The 17,406-nt window shown below is 37.6% G+C and overlaps 1 protein-coding gene across 2 annotated transcripts in view; it reads left to right on the plus strand.

The window, feature by feature from the left end:
- Positions 1–555: 555 nt before the first annotated feature.
- Positions 556–17,406, plus strand: part of mapk14b (mitogen-activated protein kinase 14b) — a 38,815-nt gene continuing 21,964 nt past the window's right edge. Inside the window, exons 1-2 of one of the 2 annotated variants that reach the window (XM_016520368.1) lie at positions 556–933; positions 10,879–11,008. In XM_016520368.1, coding sequence (XP_016375854.1) covers positions 815–933; positions 10,879–11,008 — 249 coding nt within the window. In that variant the 5' untranslated portion in view covers positions 556–814. The remainder of the gene's footprint in view (positions 934–10,878; positions 11,009–17,406) is intronic. The other variant, XM_016520367.1, reaches the window with a different exon arrangement.

The following is a 17,406-nucleotide window of genomic DNA, read 5'->3' on the forward strand; positions in this document are numbered from 1 at the left end:
TGTTTTTCTATATTTGGGTCTTCTTGGGTTAAAGAACCCTTAATTTAACGCAAATAAATTCTCCGAAGAATTGTACTATTGTTTAGGCTTTCTTTTGCGTTTACACGTGTTTGCCCAGCAGATGTCCTCAGCGAAGCAAGCATTCATCACTTTACGAATTGATTCGAAGTTTTAGAAAACAGTCAGTAATGTCAGTGTCAGGAGGGTTATGTGATCCAATGAATGCATTAAGTATATTTAAATCAGTGCTGTTGAGATCGTTTAAATGCCAGTGATGCAATGTTAACTATTCACTCTGCACTTTAATTTCAGTTGCTATAAAATTCCACTGCCAAGTTTTTGTTTATGTCGCGCCCAAACAACACCATGTGTTTTATTATTTATTTACTTAATTTTACTGCTGACAACATAATTTATACAGTTACTCTGTATACATATCTTGTTTTGGCGTTGCTTCTAATTAATATTCATTAATCATAATAAACAAAAGTTCTCGCTCTCGCGAGGTTTGGGGCGAAGTCCCGAGAGTTGCCCTTGTGCAGTGACGTCACGCGTGTTAGTCAGAGGAGAACCTGTAACAGAAAAGAAAGGCATCCGCAGAAGAACCTCAGGCTTCGGCACCCAGCGACTCCTCGAGGAGCAGAGCTGGAGTTTGTGCACGATCTTCGGCGCTCGCGCCCATGCATTTGACCGATGCCATGATTGGATTGTGAACGCGGAGCTTGCGCTTTTGTTTAGTTGTTTTTTGTTTGTGTATATCAAGCACTGAGATCAAGAGAGCAGCACAGAAGTTTCCACTCCTCTAACTACAGGAATGTCCCACAAGGAGAGACCGACTTTCTATCGACAGGAGCTCAATAAGACCATATGGGAGGTGCCGGAGCGCTACCAGAACTTGTCGCCCGTGGGTTCTGGAGCTTATGGAACCGTGTGGTAAATATCTATAACCTCACTGGATGTCGTGCCTAAAACTCTTGCATGACAAGATCTGGCCGCTCGGGCCTCTTGCGTTTGATCCACAGCGTGTTTTCCAGGTCTGTCTGTAGAAAGTCATGGTGCAGCGTTGCAAGTTGAGCCAGAACATACTCTTTTGCAAAAGAAAGGTCTTACAACAGCAAAGGGCACTCTTAGTCTTAACACCATGGCTTTTGAAGTTTTAATAATTTAATAATTATTTTAATTTGAATAATTTAATAAGTTTCAAGTTTGTGTGTTTATAGTGTAAAAATCCAATAAAATAATTTAAATGTAAACATGATTAAAACTAAATATAAATAATCAAACATCTAGTATAAATGAAAATCATACATAAAATAATTTATAACTTATAATAAAATATAATTATTTTGCTAAATAGTATAAATGAATAATATACAAATAATAATATAAACAAAGTAGTAATTGGTTGTTATTGTGTAAAAAGGCAATAAATAATAAAACAAAAGTAAAACGTAATAATAAATAAAAATATATGACAAAAATGTAATTAGCCTCTGTTTGGGATATTACATCTAATATAAAAAGACAATCATGCATGAAAATAATCTGTAAAAAAAATGTAGTAATGTAAATGGATAAAGTACATATATAAATCGGTTAAGAAAAATGTTATCAGAAATCTCTAATTTAAACCATGAGAAAACATTGGCTTGGCCAAAAAACTGAACGACCCCTGAGTGAAGATTGGGTTGAAGTGAAGTGAAGTGAAGGTCTGTGCATGAGGACAGAATGCTGTCACTCTCTGCTCTGACTCATAGCTCCAGGATTAGGTGTTCTCCTCACCACTGCGCCTCTGCTAGAAACCTCTTCTAAATATTACATCATTTACTCCAAAGCTCTAGATTAGGGGTTTTCCTTCAGGACCCAGATTTTACATCAGACATCAAGCGGCGACCAAACCTCTGCAGGAAATCCATTGATTGTGCTCGTCGTATCTGTGCGTGTTTGGCTAATGCAAGGTTCAATAAAAGCAAAAATGTTTGGCATGTGGCTTTGAGGGTTTCAGGAAGGAAAAGCCAGCATTGCTTTGCATGCTGCTGCTGACATCAAGGACGAGCCACGGGCCTCGATATGTCTGGAGGAGGGTGTCTCTTTCGTTTTCCTGGACAGTCCCTAATAATGTGGGTGGATACTGTCCTAGCGGTGTCCTCTGGCAGAGATATAAATAGAGCTCCATTGTGTGTGTTCCCAAGACATTTGCAAGTCTGGTAGATCAAGCAGTTCAAGTGTGTTCACTGTCAATCATTGCTGCTCCTGCATGAAGCTGTAGCACTCCTGCCACGTGTTTCTTGGCATACAGGAAGCACTCGTTCTGTAAAGCCACTTTTTATAACCCTGACATGAGAACAGGGCATCTTGTGCACGCCATACATATTTTTTTTCTGTATCAAATAAATAGTTTGCTCAGGGTGTCACCAGACAGCGTGTGTACTTTAATCTGTATGTAACAGAACCTTTGCTCAAAACGTTCTGGAATCCACTCCGTTTTTTTCCCTTTCCCACCCACTCTGAGAAGGAGAAAATGTAGGTGCTTTCCAAAAATCTGCTTCAGTCAACTCCGCTCACATACTCTGGCCTGCACCGCTGTAAAAGACAAGTGGAATCATATAAACAGTGAAACACCTTGGAGCAGTTATATATTTTCCCATTCATTTATTCCACTGGGATTTTTTTTTTAAGTCTTTGTTAAGGAGTTATAAGCCATGAACCAAGCCAACCAGCTATGAGGTCAATCACAACATTATTACAAAATTAGATTTGAAACAAAAAGTATTTGAAAATTGTACAAAAAGACAAAGGCTTCACTGAAGGAAGTGTTGTAATGAAAAAATCAAATTAACTTCCTGGGTAGTGGTCGACCGATATATCGGCCGATATTTGGCATTTTTCAAATATCGGCATCGGCCGATAAGTTTTTCTGTTTGGCCGATGTGTTCGAGGCGGGACTTTTATTTTGACGGCGCTGAGAGCGGCAGCGCCTGAGCACACAGTGCTCACGTTCTCCCTCTTGTTCGCCATCGTCGTTAACAGTTCTGTCTAATACGGATAGAAGTCGGTCTAATAATCCAATAGAACTGTTAAACAAAGGAATTAAAATGTATACAAAAAGTATTATAACGATTGCTTTTATATTATTAGCAATAGAAAGGCAAACATTTTAATACTTTCTCATTTGCCGTCAGCATTCAGCAAATACGCATTTACATAATTTAAACAAATCTTTGAATTGCTAATGAAAATTAAATTTCACAAACCTTGCAAACTTAGTCAAATCTAGTTGTGAGATCTTTTGAAGTGTGCATGTGACCTGCATGATCGCGTGTTCTCTGCGTGACTTTCGTTCAGTGCAAATTGAATGCTTTAAACATTAAATTCGTGATTTCAAATTATGCTGAGCTTTATGCATTTGCCCACTGTCATATTCATGTAATTTTCACTGTGTGCTGTATGTAAAATGAGTGTTACCTTGGCTTTATTTGAAAAAATATGATTCCCAATGCACACAAACTTCCCAGAATACTGAGTGCTCTGTTGGTTACAGTTTACTTCCTTTTTAATTATATTTTTATTAAATATTTATTTATTTGTGGAAAATACTTTGTCGCCTAAAGTATAAGTATGTTTATTTTACAAATTTATTTTTGAATCCATTTTCAAATGATTTCAAATTTCTTAAATATTAATTAAAATAAATACAATTATATCGGCCATCGGCCACCCTGCTTTCCAAGATATCGGCATCGGCTGTCAAAAAACCAATATCGGTCGACCACTATTCCTGGGTCGACATTTTATTTCGGTAACATTGGGCAGTTTTGATTTATATGCTGTTCAATTTTTGACGATCACATGTTATTTTACATATGCATCTGCTTGTACATACACTTGTTTCTGTCAACACAGAAAGCTGGAAAATTCTGTCAATGGCAGAGAAAGAGTTAAAAGTCCACAGATAAATTAAATTAAAAAAACTATAAATTTTGATCTGAAGATGTTAATTAGAAATAACATCGTATGTTTATTGCAAAATCTTCATATATATATACAAATATAAGTACGATGAGAGCGGGCGGGCACTAAAGAGTTCTTGTGGGATGTTTCGATTCTCTGACTGGTGGAGAGTTCTTTGCAGAATCATGGGTAATGTAGTTTTTCACCTGGAATTCCACTTTTGAACTTGATTATTTCAAATAAGTTGAATAATGCAGGCTGATGTCTTCAACAGAAGCATATATCATAGATGAACAACCTTGTAGTTGCTGTTAAAGGTGCACTAAGCGAATTTTGCCAGACGATGTTGACATTTGAAAGCACCAAAACAGACCCTAACTAGACCTCACCCCTATTTTGATATCTCCGCCCCACGCGCACGTACACAACCCCGGCAACGACAATGGCGGGATCTGCTATGCCTGCCATATTTGAAAGCTAATGGAAAAAACGCTTACAATTGCGCTGTCCAACAATGGTATTACATTTATTAATAATTGCAAATGAAGGACGGAGATGTTTAATGGTAGAAAGGCACATTTTCGCCAACTCTTGCCCCACTCCCTGTCTTTGTCTTTGTCTTCGTGAGTGAGCGACGCTGAAAACTTACCAAATAGTATCGGCTTTGCCTTTTCTACCGAACGTATTAAAAGTTTCCATTTCCGCGCCACTGAAATTAAAAGCTCACTGTTTTTTATTCATATTGTTTACCTCATCAGCAGCTCGCGCAGTGTTGGCTGCTTGGTAACAGAGCTGAGGGTGGATTGTCATACTTGATAATGCGAACACATTGCATTACACCAAATACACCAAATAATGTTCTTTTTAGAAACGTCATATGACCCCTTTAAGATTTCCTAACTAGAGATCAGATACAACTTCATAAGATAGGATAAGAATCCCAAATCAAGTTAAGATTTGCTTCTGTAATGCGAATTTGCGAAAAATACAAATTTAATGTATCTTAAAGGCTACAATACTATACAATAACAGCAATACTACAGCGAGAATAAAAGTTACGCCTTCTTTCTTTGTGTGAACATTTGGGTGGCGTTATGCAAATCTTCCCACATCGTGACGTAGACATGTGGGGGCGTGTTAGAACGAGCTGTTTTAGGTAGGCGTGGTTGACTCTTAACTTTTATAAAGAATATCTCTTTGGATTTGAGACTTTAGTCTTTGCAACTTTACAGATCTTCTTTATGCACCAAGAGCTTGTAACACTCCAAAGAGAAAGGAAAAATTGAAATCGCATCATAAGCAAGATAAGAAACATTCTGCAATACTGTTCCCTGTCGGCGCCGATAGCCTTGTGGGCAGCGCGCCGACATTCAGTCCTGAGTTTGAATCCTGGCTCAAGGACCTTTCCCAATACTGCCCCTCTCTCTCTCTCCCACTTTGCCTCACCTCTAAACTGTCCTATCATAATACACGCAAAAAAAAATTGAATGGGATTTTTCCTTCAGAAACCTGACTGTTGCACTCTATACTAAACATCATGCCGCCTGGCCAATCAAATTTGAGGACCAGACACCTATATTACCACTATAACATTGTTCAGTTGATGTTTAAATCTGTTTGGGTTGTTAGAGGAGTGTTTTGTTGGAGCACCAGTGGGATTTTTAGTCTGTGTGATGCACAGAAATTTCATGACTTTCCAGGCTGTGAGTGTTTGCAAATGTCCCACATTGTTCAGGTCTTGTTGTTTGACAGAATAGAGGTGGATTCTGCCAGAAGGCACTGACTGCGGCGCTCTGGAAGTTTGGGGTTTTCTCTTGAAGCGGCTGGATCAGAGAGAAAATCCATCCGTAAAACACAGAGTCGTTATTTGAATGAGAAACAGTGGTGTTTATCATCCGAGTGCATTTGTCAAGAACATGATGTTCGATAAAAACAGCAGAGGGAAAGCACATTGTGAGTTTTTTTTTTTTCTTCTTCACTCTAGCAGAGCGAACACAGTGACTGACTCTCTTCGCTAGAAACTCCTTTGGCCTACTTCAGGCCTGTTTTGCTGGGGTTTGTTTTTCTTGCTCTGGCACAAGTTGTTCGTGTTCTAGGCGAGGTCGAACTGAATCCACAACTGTCTCCCTTGCCATTGTGTTGAAGGCACATTCCACGTTCAGTACATAAAATAGTTAACCTCAGTCAGTTCATGACAAAAGTAACAAAAAATGTTTACAGTAATGCAATTATTGCTGAAAATAAGCTCTGTGGCCGACAAAAGTTGATGATTCTTACTCATTCTTCATGATAATCTTCACAGAAAAAACACAGCTTTGAATTTTAAGCCTAAATACAATTGGCAGAAGTAAACGGATAACCATAGGCTGTAAAGAAACATTTCAATGTCAACTTCTGACAACTTTCAGAGTTTTTTTTTTTTTAAATGCGTAAAAGTCTGAGTTAGAATAGTTTGCAAGAGCATGGGCCCAAGCAGCAATGGTTAATGTAGACAAATAGGTGATAAAACTGCCATGTCTCTTTTCAGATATTATGTGTTTGTACTGCAAAGTCAACAGTCTGGAGTCTCCACTGATACTGAGAGTTAGGATTCAACGAGCAGCTTAGAAAAATAAATGATTGTTCCACTGACTTAAAAAACTTAAAGGAGACATATTATGCCCCTTTTTACAATATGTAATATAAGTCTCTGGTGTCCCCAGAATGTGTCTGTGAAGTTTCGGCTCAAAATACTCCACAGATCATTTATAATATCATTTTGAAAATGCCTATTTTGAGTGGAATCCGAAGCACACGGACAGAAAGCGGCTGTCAACAGCATGCGAGTAGACTAAACTAAGTTCTCATTCACACACAAGTTTACGTTAAAAACACACGAGTTACAAAAGGACTGTAAATAGTGTTCTGTGCTTGTCTGTGCAGCCAAAGACAAAACAGTTAGTGTGTTTTGCTCAAACTTTCACCATGGCATTAGAGCTGGTACACCGTTGTCGCTTGCGAAATCAAAATGACGGCGCCGTGGGTGTAAACTTACAGATTAAGGGGCGGTAATATTATAATGAGATCCCTTTGTCACGTCACCAAGGGAGCGAAATCTGACGCGCTCGTTTTCTCAGACGCTTGCAGAAAAAGGCTTACCAAAACAAAGTTACTGGGTTAATCTTTTTCACATTTCCTTGGTTGGTAGATGCACCGGGGACCTGATTATAGCACTTACAACCTGGAAAAGTCAGATTTTCATGATATGTCACCTTTAAAAAAAAAAGATTGAGGAAACTTGAATCACAAAAATATATTGACGTGAACACATAAATGATTAACAATAAACGCTGCAATATTCCATAAAAAAAAATACGAATTTTCAGTTTTGATTTTATGTTGTCTTTAAATTTAGCATGTAACGTTAAAACGCTAAATTTCTGATGAGCTGTAAATGACCACAGGCTGTGATTTATTTATCTTTTGAGTTGAATTAATACAGAGGAAGAGCTTGAGGCTTCATCATCACTAATCACAATGTCCATTATGGTCTGTGTCAGCGTGTCCTGGTTTGATAGAGAAATGGGACTTTTCCTGCGCACTGTGGTGGTTTCCCATGTTTCACAATCAGCACTGAGTCATTGGCTCGGCTCTCTCTGCTAGATCTTTCTTTTGGATCAAACCCATGCATGTGGAACGCCAGTCCTGTACCTGGTTGCTGTCTAGCGTGCAGCTGTTTTCTGTTTCAGCACAACGACCCAGCCGTTGTATATCACTCTAACTGTTCCTAATGCTCAGCCTGTTCACAATGCTTGTAAGTAGATATCTCCCATAAACACCACACCCTTTAGCGTCTGCAGTGGAGAGGCTTCAGCTATGCCTAGTTCCCCGTCAAGCTAGATTGAGTCATGCACCGATTGTTATGTAAGAGAAGAGCAACATTTGTTCAAGACTCAACAGTAAAGCTGTACAGATTTTGACCTCACTGTTGGCATTGTGTGTCTGTCGAAACTGTATGCCTGATCGTGATTTATCTACGGTCTTATCAATTCTTTTGCATCATTAAAATTTGCATGTGTTCCTATGAGGCCAATTTTTTTCCAGGGGTGTGAATATACAATCATTTCAGGCATGTGACACAGTAAAAAAAAAAAAATATATATATTATATAGGCTACAATGTTATATGTGTATGGATGCAATATATTAAATGTGTATATGTGTGGATGCATTCATTCAAGCTGAGCTGTAATCCTAGCTGATTAGTTTTAGAGCGCTTGTATGTTGTACTGTAAGTTGATGTTTTTTCCATGATGGTTTCTTGTGGTTTGGTCTGTGACAGTGTGTTATTATTTGTCTGGGCCGGCAGACGCTTTGGCGAGGTGTGTTCTTTGGAGAATGCTAATAGTGCAAGAAACTTTGTCTCCTTCCATCTGCGAGACTGGCATACTTACACTTCTTGGAAAGCCTGTTCGCTCTCCTGACCACACCAGCCTGGGCTGCCATGGTTACTGCGCTTCCATTGTTCCAAAGTTGTTTGGAAAATGAAATTGGGGCTGGATACCGTTTGGTAGGACGTTTTCCTAACCATGCATTTTGTGAATCGAGCAGAACATTGTACTATGGGTGACATTTTGTGGAAATTATAGTTATTAGTGGTTCTTGCTAAGGCATGAACATGTTCAGTACAGGAATATTCCTATATTAATCAGAATATGGTCACTTTCTGAATTAAGAAGCATGTAAATGTAATAACCATAACCAGATTCAGACAATATTCTGGTTTGTAGATGTAAGGCATTTAGCATTGGTCTGTCTGAGGTAGTTAATAATAAAATCCATGAGCTTATCTACAAAAAAAAAAGTTTCATTGTACAATGACCAACCACTGTTGTCCCAATCCCCAAACCCCTAAGTCGCCCCATTCCTGCCATATAAGTTCACAGCTGGAGAAATGTGTGCTGAAAAATACAGCATAAGATGAAAAAGCAAAAGGTAGAAATTAATATTTTTTGTTACTGTAAAGCATGACTCATCTACTCTCTTCTAAGCCGCCTCTCACCGAATTTGTGCTTTTTTTTTTAGGTCTTAAGTTAACATAAAGAGTTGAGAAAGAAATGTATTTAATACTTAAAGGGGTCATATGATGCGATTTCAATTTTTCCTTTCTCTTTGGAGTGTTACAAGCTCTTGGTGCATAAAGAAGATCTGTAAAGTTGCAAAGACTAAAGTCTCAAATCCAAAGAGATATTCTTTATAAAAGTTAAGAGTTAGCCACACCTACCTAAAACGGCTCGTTCTAACACACCCCACATGTCTACGTCACGATGTGAGAAGATTTGCATAACGCCGCCCAAACGTTCACGCAAAGAAAGAAGGCGTAACTTAAAAATATTTGGCTGCACAACTGTTGATAATTCTAATAATAAATCAGCATATTAGAATGATTTGATAATGCCACAACATATTTTCATGTCTGATCAGGGCGATAATCACCATAGACATTGAGGGGGGCTAGTCCCCCCGATAATTAGAAATCGCTAAACCTTTTTCTCAAATATTGCCAATTTGAGAGAGAGATGAAAGTTGTGTGTACACGCATCTGTGCGTCTCTCTTTACAATGAGTGAGTTTACTTCAAAACAGCGTTGCTGGAAAATATAATGTAGCGATTCAGTATTTAAACTGTTATTAATAAAAGTCGCGAGGCAGCATTGACAAGTTTGTTTGCTCCTGGATACGTGAGCTGCACGATCTCCGATATGTGTGTGTGTGTGTGTGTGCATAAGAAGGTATAAGTATAAGTTAGGGCTGTGCGATTAATCGAAATCGTCATAAAATCGCGATTTGAGCGTGCGCGATCAATAATGTACAGCATGTAGAAAATAATGTTTTTTTAACTTTAAACCGCATAAACACATTTCATTACACCAAATACACAAAATAATGTTCATTTTGGCAGCATCATATGACCCCTTTAAATTAAATACTGTTTTATTTATTTGTATCTTTGTTCTGTTGTATTTATTTGGTATTACTTTTAATTTTAGTTGTTCTTATTTTGTTCCTGTTTTCAATTTAATAATGTGTGCTCTTTATATTACTTAGGTTAGTAGTTTTTGCTGTGGTATCTAAATTGAAAGTTTACTACTGCTATCTAAAATGTGAAATACTACACATCTACTTCATATATGTGGGCAAGCAGAATGTTACATGTGTGTGTATGTAAGTAAATATTGTGTCAAAATCATGATTAAAATGGAAGTCGCAATATTGATCAAAAAATTGTGATAGTATTTTTTTGTCCATATCACACAGCCCTACGTTTATATCTAAGATGTCCAAACAAACGATACCCAGCCCTAATTAGGTCTTAAAGTGACTGCAGCCTTCTGTATTTTATTCAGATTGTTCAGAATATGCAAATGACATGCTTACAGGAATATTCCAATTGCTGTGGATCAAGTTAAAGCCCCTCCCCCATAATCAGAAAATGATGTGCATTTGAATGTAGCCAGTGCCAGTATTAATAATTATGGACTTGCACCTTGTAGACTGTTAAATGGACCAAAAAAAACAGAACGCCCTAGCAACCTCAAAGCAATGTCCTAACAACCACCTCTCCTTACAACCACTGTTCTCATTTTCAAAAATTCGAACAAACAAAAATAGTATATGAGAATTATTGTTCTCACTCTTGCTGTATGAAAACATGCCACTTTTATTACGGCAGTTGAGCATTTCATGCTTTTTAAACCATTTATTCCATTTCAAATGATCTAACGATTTCAAACATAGCCTTTTATGAATGTTCTTGTGTTTCTCTTAACAAAACTTTCCTACAGTTATTTTTCCTTGGAATGCTTGTGAATCTTGGAGTAAACTCTCCGATAATCTTGCAGTCTGTGATGTTGATCAAATCCATAATGTGCTGTTCTTTTTTTCCGCAGCTCCGCGTTAGACACAAAGTCAGGCCTGAGGGTCGCCGTCAAGAAGCTGTCCCGGCCGTTTCAGTCCATCATCCACGCCAAGCGCACATACAGAGAACTGCAGCTCCTCAAACACATGAAGCACGAGAATGTAAGAGATGTTTACAGCTCTTTTATTTCACCTACATGTACAATGCGGATCCTCTTTTGACAGGCTTGTACTGTATTTTTTCCCACATAATCTGTGACTTCCTGACTGTACTTCCTCGTTCATGACTATTATAGCATCCTCACATGCTCTGCCAGCACAGATCCCAGTGGGAGATTCATCTGTGTGTAATGTAACTCTATTGATAGGTTGTCTGTGAGCTAATGAGGGAGTGGGGAGAGATTATGCATTATAAATGTATAATGCACTGCACTGCAAATCAGAAATGCATAATGTACATGTTGCGCTCCACGTTTCGTATTCTGTTTTATTTAAGTAAGATTTTTACGTAAGATTTTCCTCCCCTCTAATTTTTTTGTTACATTCAATCGTGTGTTCATATTTACGGTCATGTTATTAAAAATTTTTTTTGCAAAAAATCGCCAAAAAATAAAGTTTGCTAATGTTAAATCATTGATTGCACGATAATGCCACAACATATTTTCATGTCTGATCAGGGCGATAATCACCATAGACATTGAGGGGGGCTAGTCCCCCCGATAATTAGAAATCGCTAAACCTTTTTCTCAAATATTGCCAATTTGAGAGAGAGATGAAAGTTGTGTGTACACGCATCTGTGCGTCTCTCTTTACAATGAGTGAGTTTACTTCAAAACAGCGTTGCTGGAAAATATAATGTAGCGATTCAGTTTTTTAAACTACGTTATTAATAAAAGTCGCGGGGCAGGGTTGACAAGTTTCTTTGCTCAATGTGTGAGCTGTGTGAATTCCGATATGCGTGCATGTGCGTGTCAGTCATGTGAACTTGGCGCAACAAATCTAGTTCAACATCTGAGGCAAAATTGATCAAAGAAACCGCAATAGGTTTTTTTTTGTCCATATTGCACAGCCCTAGTATAAGTGTGTGTATTGTAGGAGCTAGATGACGTATGATGATGTGTAACGGTATAGTAGTGGTGTCCCATTTCTTAAGGGAATATTTTCACCCCTACCCCTTGACACGGTTTCGTTTCAAGGGACAAGGGGTAGGCGTAAGGGCTAAAATAGAATTGGGATTGGGCCTTAGTATGCAGTTAGAATTCCCATATAATTCATGTCATGATAGCAAAAATATGGGTTTTTGTTTTTTATATTTATCTATATTTTACATTTTATTAAGATATGATATAGTTAAGTAATATCACACGAGCAAGAGTTTGTTTTTTTTTGTTTTTTTTTCCTGAAGATAAGCATGTGAGCGTGATCGCAAATGTGATATTGATTTTATACAACAGTTCAACAAAAAAGAAGCTTATAGGCAGCGACTGTTTGCACTAAGTGAAAATAGCAGTATTTATTTGAGCGATATGCTATTTACAGTAAGTGCAAATAGCTATAGACTCTGTTTACACTGTTAAAATATCAGGATTTTCTGCTGTTTATACTACTTATTGCAAATAGTGGCAATAATCTGCAGGTCAGTTTTGTAGTACATTATAAAACAGAATGCAATAATAACATATTAAGTGTAAATTATAATTTTAATTCAAATTATTAAATGGACGCTACCTTATTGGGACAATAAAGCCCTCCCTACACCTACCCGATACTTTATTTTCAACTTTTTGATTATATCCTTCATTTATATTGAAAATAAATGCATTTCCGATGTGATATGAGATTTGAAAATGGAGGAAAAAAAGTTCGGCAAAAGGTGGATTCGAACTCGGGTCGATCGCGTTAAAAAGACGACGGCACGCGCTTTATCATCTACGCCACTGGAGCTGTGGTTTGACAATCGTCTTTTGTAGTGTTGACTATCCCAATCACACGTTGGTGGGCGGAGTTAGTGTAAATAGCTTCTGCCAAGTTAATATTTAGTGAGTTGCATTTTAGATTGTCCGCTGTTCCAAACAGCACATTTGTGCATGTCTGAGCAACACTGCAGTGTTTCGTTCCTGAATCAATCTGTTTTTGAATTAATCATTTCAGTCAATGATTCAGTGTATATAATGACAGTTGCCTAAATGAATCAGCTGTTTTGAACAAGTCTTTTAAATGAATAATTCACTCATTAAAGGGTTAGTTCACTCAAAAATGAAGATTCTGTCATTAATTTCTCACCCTCATGTCGTTCCAAACCCGTAAGACCTTCGTTCATCTTCGGAACACAAATTAAGATATTATTGATTAAATCCGTGAGCTCTCTGACCCTCTCATAGACAGCAAAACAACTGAAATGTTCCCAGGTCCTGAAACGTAGCAAGGACATCGGTAAAATATTCTGTGACATCAGGGGTTCAACCATTATTTTACGAAGCTACGAGAATACTTTTTGTGCGCAAAGAAAGCAGAAATAATGACTTTATTCAACAATTCTTCTCCTCCTCATCCTGTCTGCAGCGCTTGCGTTCATTGTCGTTTACATGAACCGGAAGCAAGCGCATGCATCGTGATACTCTCCACAATGGCGGCGCACCACTGCAGACGGGATGAGGAGGAGAAGAATTGTTGAATAAAGTCTTTTTTTTTTCTTTGCGCACAAAGTATTCTCGTAGCTTCGTAAAATTATGGTTGAACCACTGATGTCTATTTTACCGATGTCCTTGCTACGTTTCTGGACCTGGGACCATTGCAGTTGTTTTGCTGTCTATGAGAGGGTCAGAGAGCTCTCGGATTTCATCAGTAATATCTTAATTTGTGTTCCGAAGATGAACGAAGGTCTTACGGGTTTGGAACGACATGAGGGTGAGTAATTAATGACAGAATTTTCATTTTTGGGTGAACTAACCCTTTAAGACAGACTTGCCGCCACCTACTGGCAGTTTTAGCGTCATTTATCCACAACAGGTCTAAAGCAGCCAAAGTACCAACACAAAAACACACTCCGCAAAATATTGTTTAATTATCGCTATCGGAAAAATCCCCATAAATGTCGCACGCCCTCAAAAATGCATGCCTGTGTTTTCAGCAGGCATACGGTAAGTACGAATGATCTTATTTGCCTGCTGTTGTCAAGACACTCAACGTGTTTTGCATAGGAAAAAAAAAAAAGAAGCCTTTTTTGCCTTCTGGCCAGAGTCCAGGAATCTGTGCAGCCTCTGTTTGAGCGTGGGTGAAACTCTATGCTGGATCACAGCCACCTACTCGCTCTCTGTTTCTCTCTCCCTCCCTCCATTTTCCTGCATGCACGCGCATTCATGTTCCCTGGTGTTGTCTGTCTGTCTGTCTTACAGATGTTAGTGTTTAATAACACTCAAATCCCTGAACAGATCGACTCTTCATCCTTTTTCATAGTGCGAAGTGCGAACTGTGGCAACCGACAAGCAGCTTCAGTCCAGGACTGTAGTAAACACTAGCTGTACTTTGCAGTGTAATATGAGCAAAACACAGCACTCTGATGAAATGTTGCAGTCATATGTGTGACTTGTGTGTGATGATGAAGGTTTGATTCCTCTTTGGACCAGTTTCATAGTGCCCATCTAAGCTGCACAGTTCTGCATAGCTGAAGCTATATATATATATATACACCTATAAATCAGCACTGTCTTTTGCAGTATATACTTTAATGAACAGACATAAAATACTCTATCTGCCCACTTATTTGACAAAAGTCTCCTCCACATGTAGCGACAGGCACACTAACAACATTTTCTTAGTAAATCCGTCTGAATCCTAATGATTTAAATAGTTTATTGTGACACTTTGGAGATTTGGATTCTGTTCCATGTAGATTATTATTTACCATTATAACTATTTGGATATAAATAAGACCCACCTCCTCATCGTTCATTAATTTCATGATGATCAAGTTTGTAATATAATATATAATATTATAAAATTAATATAAAATATATTTATTATTATAGATTTAAATTTTATATGTTTATATATATAAATTTATATTGTATGTAATATTATAATGTATTTTTATTTTATTATTAAAAATATTGTATTTAGATGTACACTACGATACAAACGTTTACAATACGGTACAGTGTAAAAATATTTCAGAATCAGAATCAGAATCAGAAGAGCTTTATTACCAAGTATGTTTACACACACAAGGAATTTGACTTGACGACAGGAGCTTCCAGTGTAGAAGAAAGTTTTTATAATGTTACATTTATATTATTATATAACATTTATAATATTATATAACATTATTATATAACATTTATAATGTTACAAAAGATTTCTATTTCAAATAAATGTGGTTGTTTTGAACTTTCTATTCATAAAATAATCCAGAAAAATATAACATGTTTCCACAAAAATATGAATCATCACAACTGTCAACATTGATGATAATCAAAAATGTTTCTTGAGCAGCAAATCAGCATATTAGGATGATTTCTGGAGGATCATGTGACACTGAAGACTGGAGTAATGATGCTGAAAATTCAGCTTTGCATCACAGGAATAAATTCTATTTAAAAAATGCATTCAAAATTGCAAAATTTTATAATATTACTGTTTTAACTGAAATTTTTATCAGATAAATGGAGCCTTGGAGAACATTTGAGATGATTTTTCAAAAAAAAAAAAAAATTTTTAACGGAAGTGTAATTAATGGTTGTCATTTTGCCCGAAACACTGTTTGTCAGCAAGTTTGGCCAAAGTTTACGAATGTTACTGTGGGCAGAAGTGCATCGACAGCTTAGCCAGTATGAAAAGCACCCAATCCTCCTCTTGCAGAGAGAGAGAGATAAAGGTGATGCCCACACAAAATCTAAATGAGAGTTTCACAGAGGATGTACACAAGTGGAAGCAACACATCTCACTTTGTGCGCTGTTTCCTCTGAGGGGAACCGCAGCGGGCCGCATGCTCACCAACACCAAGAAAACAACTGCAGTAATGACAGATGATGAAGTACAGCTTATTTTCCTGTCAAGTGTGTTTACAGTCCTGGGGCTATTGTCCCTTCCAATCGGCTACCAAAATGCATCACCGCACTGCCCGATGGGCTTTATACAGGGTTCCCGGTCCTTAAAAAGCTCTAAAAAGTCTTGCATTTAAGTTGTGTCAAATTTAATGCCATAAAAGTCTTAAATACCTTAAATGGTATAAGAAAAGTCTTAATTATAATTTCAAGAGGTCTTAAATTTGGGGACGGAAAGAATCACTTTGTAGCTTAATGTGATGATTATAAACTTCAAAAGGCTATGATTTCATTGAATAAATATGAGCGCTACGCGTTTCAAGTCAAAGCACAGCGTAACCGCGCGGGTATGTTTATATGTGTCTCTGAAGGGAACCGACTGTTTTGATGGCATTTTCATTTTATCTTGCCTGTAATGCCTGATAAAGCAGCGTTTATGAGCGCAGCGCTGCTTTGTGTACAGCCGTTTACCGTATTATTTCTGATTCTCCAAAAGCGCCACCTATTGGCAGAGAATGAATTTGCATTTTCAATAAGCCCTCTGCTGTTTTTGTTCAGATCAATGCAAAAATTGACCCATATTTTAATGCAGCAACACACACTTGTAAATGTGAACCGGTGGATTGATAAGAAGCTAATATGCCTTCTAAAGACCTGGACACACCAAGCCGACTTCAAAGAACTAGCAGCGACGAAAGCCGATGGTGTTGTCGTTTCACGTCGGCACCGTCAATCCAAAAAGCTGTGCTTGAACACACCGCACAGACTACAGCCGACGGCAAATTAACATGTGCGTTCTGCTTATCAGCTATCAATAGTATATATTCATCATTCAAAAAGAGAAACCGAAACAAAGATATACGAGATAAACGCAGATATAAGAAACGTAAACAAAGCAGCACTTGCTTACCATTTTGAATATCAGTAACGTTGATAACTTTAATCATTTTAAGCGGCTCATGTTGTTATGAAAACATTCGCGTATTAGAATGATTGGGAAAGATCACGTAACATTTAAACAGCCTTCTGTCTGTACCGCCTTCATTTACGTGCTCGTTTTCATCACTTTCACTTTAATTCTCGGGCACTGGCTCGTTTGCTAAACTGAACATCCAATCAGAGCTTTCACTCACGTTGATGGCCCTGATGCCGATTCAACATGTTGAATCGGACAAACTGCCGCCGACGAGAGCCGATGAGTGGAACACACCAAACAAACTAGCCCGACCGTCGGCTTGGTGTGTCCCGGCCTTAAACAATTAAGACAGTAAGATATAAGATATACTGTATATGTTTTAAATTAATATTATAATTTATTCATTTGACTCATCCCTTTTTCTTAAAAATGGTCTGGAATTTGATGTTTATCAAGACTTTTTAAGATGTTTATTCAAGGCTACTTAAATTAATTTCAGGCTAGCAAAATCTGAACAGGGATTTTGAAATTATTCAAGCCTTGGTACAGAAGTGTACACTGGTGGTATTTTAGTAACAATGAGATACTACTACTATTTTATA

This window comes from Sinocyclocheilus rhinocerous, unplaced genomic scaffold (genome assembly GCF_001515625.1).
Source record: "Sinocyclocheilus rhinocerous isolate Xijiao unplaced genomic scaffold, SAMN03320098_v1.1 scaffold269, whole genome shotgun sequence".
NCBI lineage: Eukaryota > Metazoa > Chordata > Actinopteri > Cypriniformes > Cyprinidae > Sinocyclocheilus > Sinocyclocheilus rhinocerous.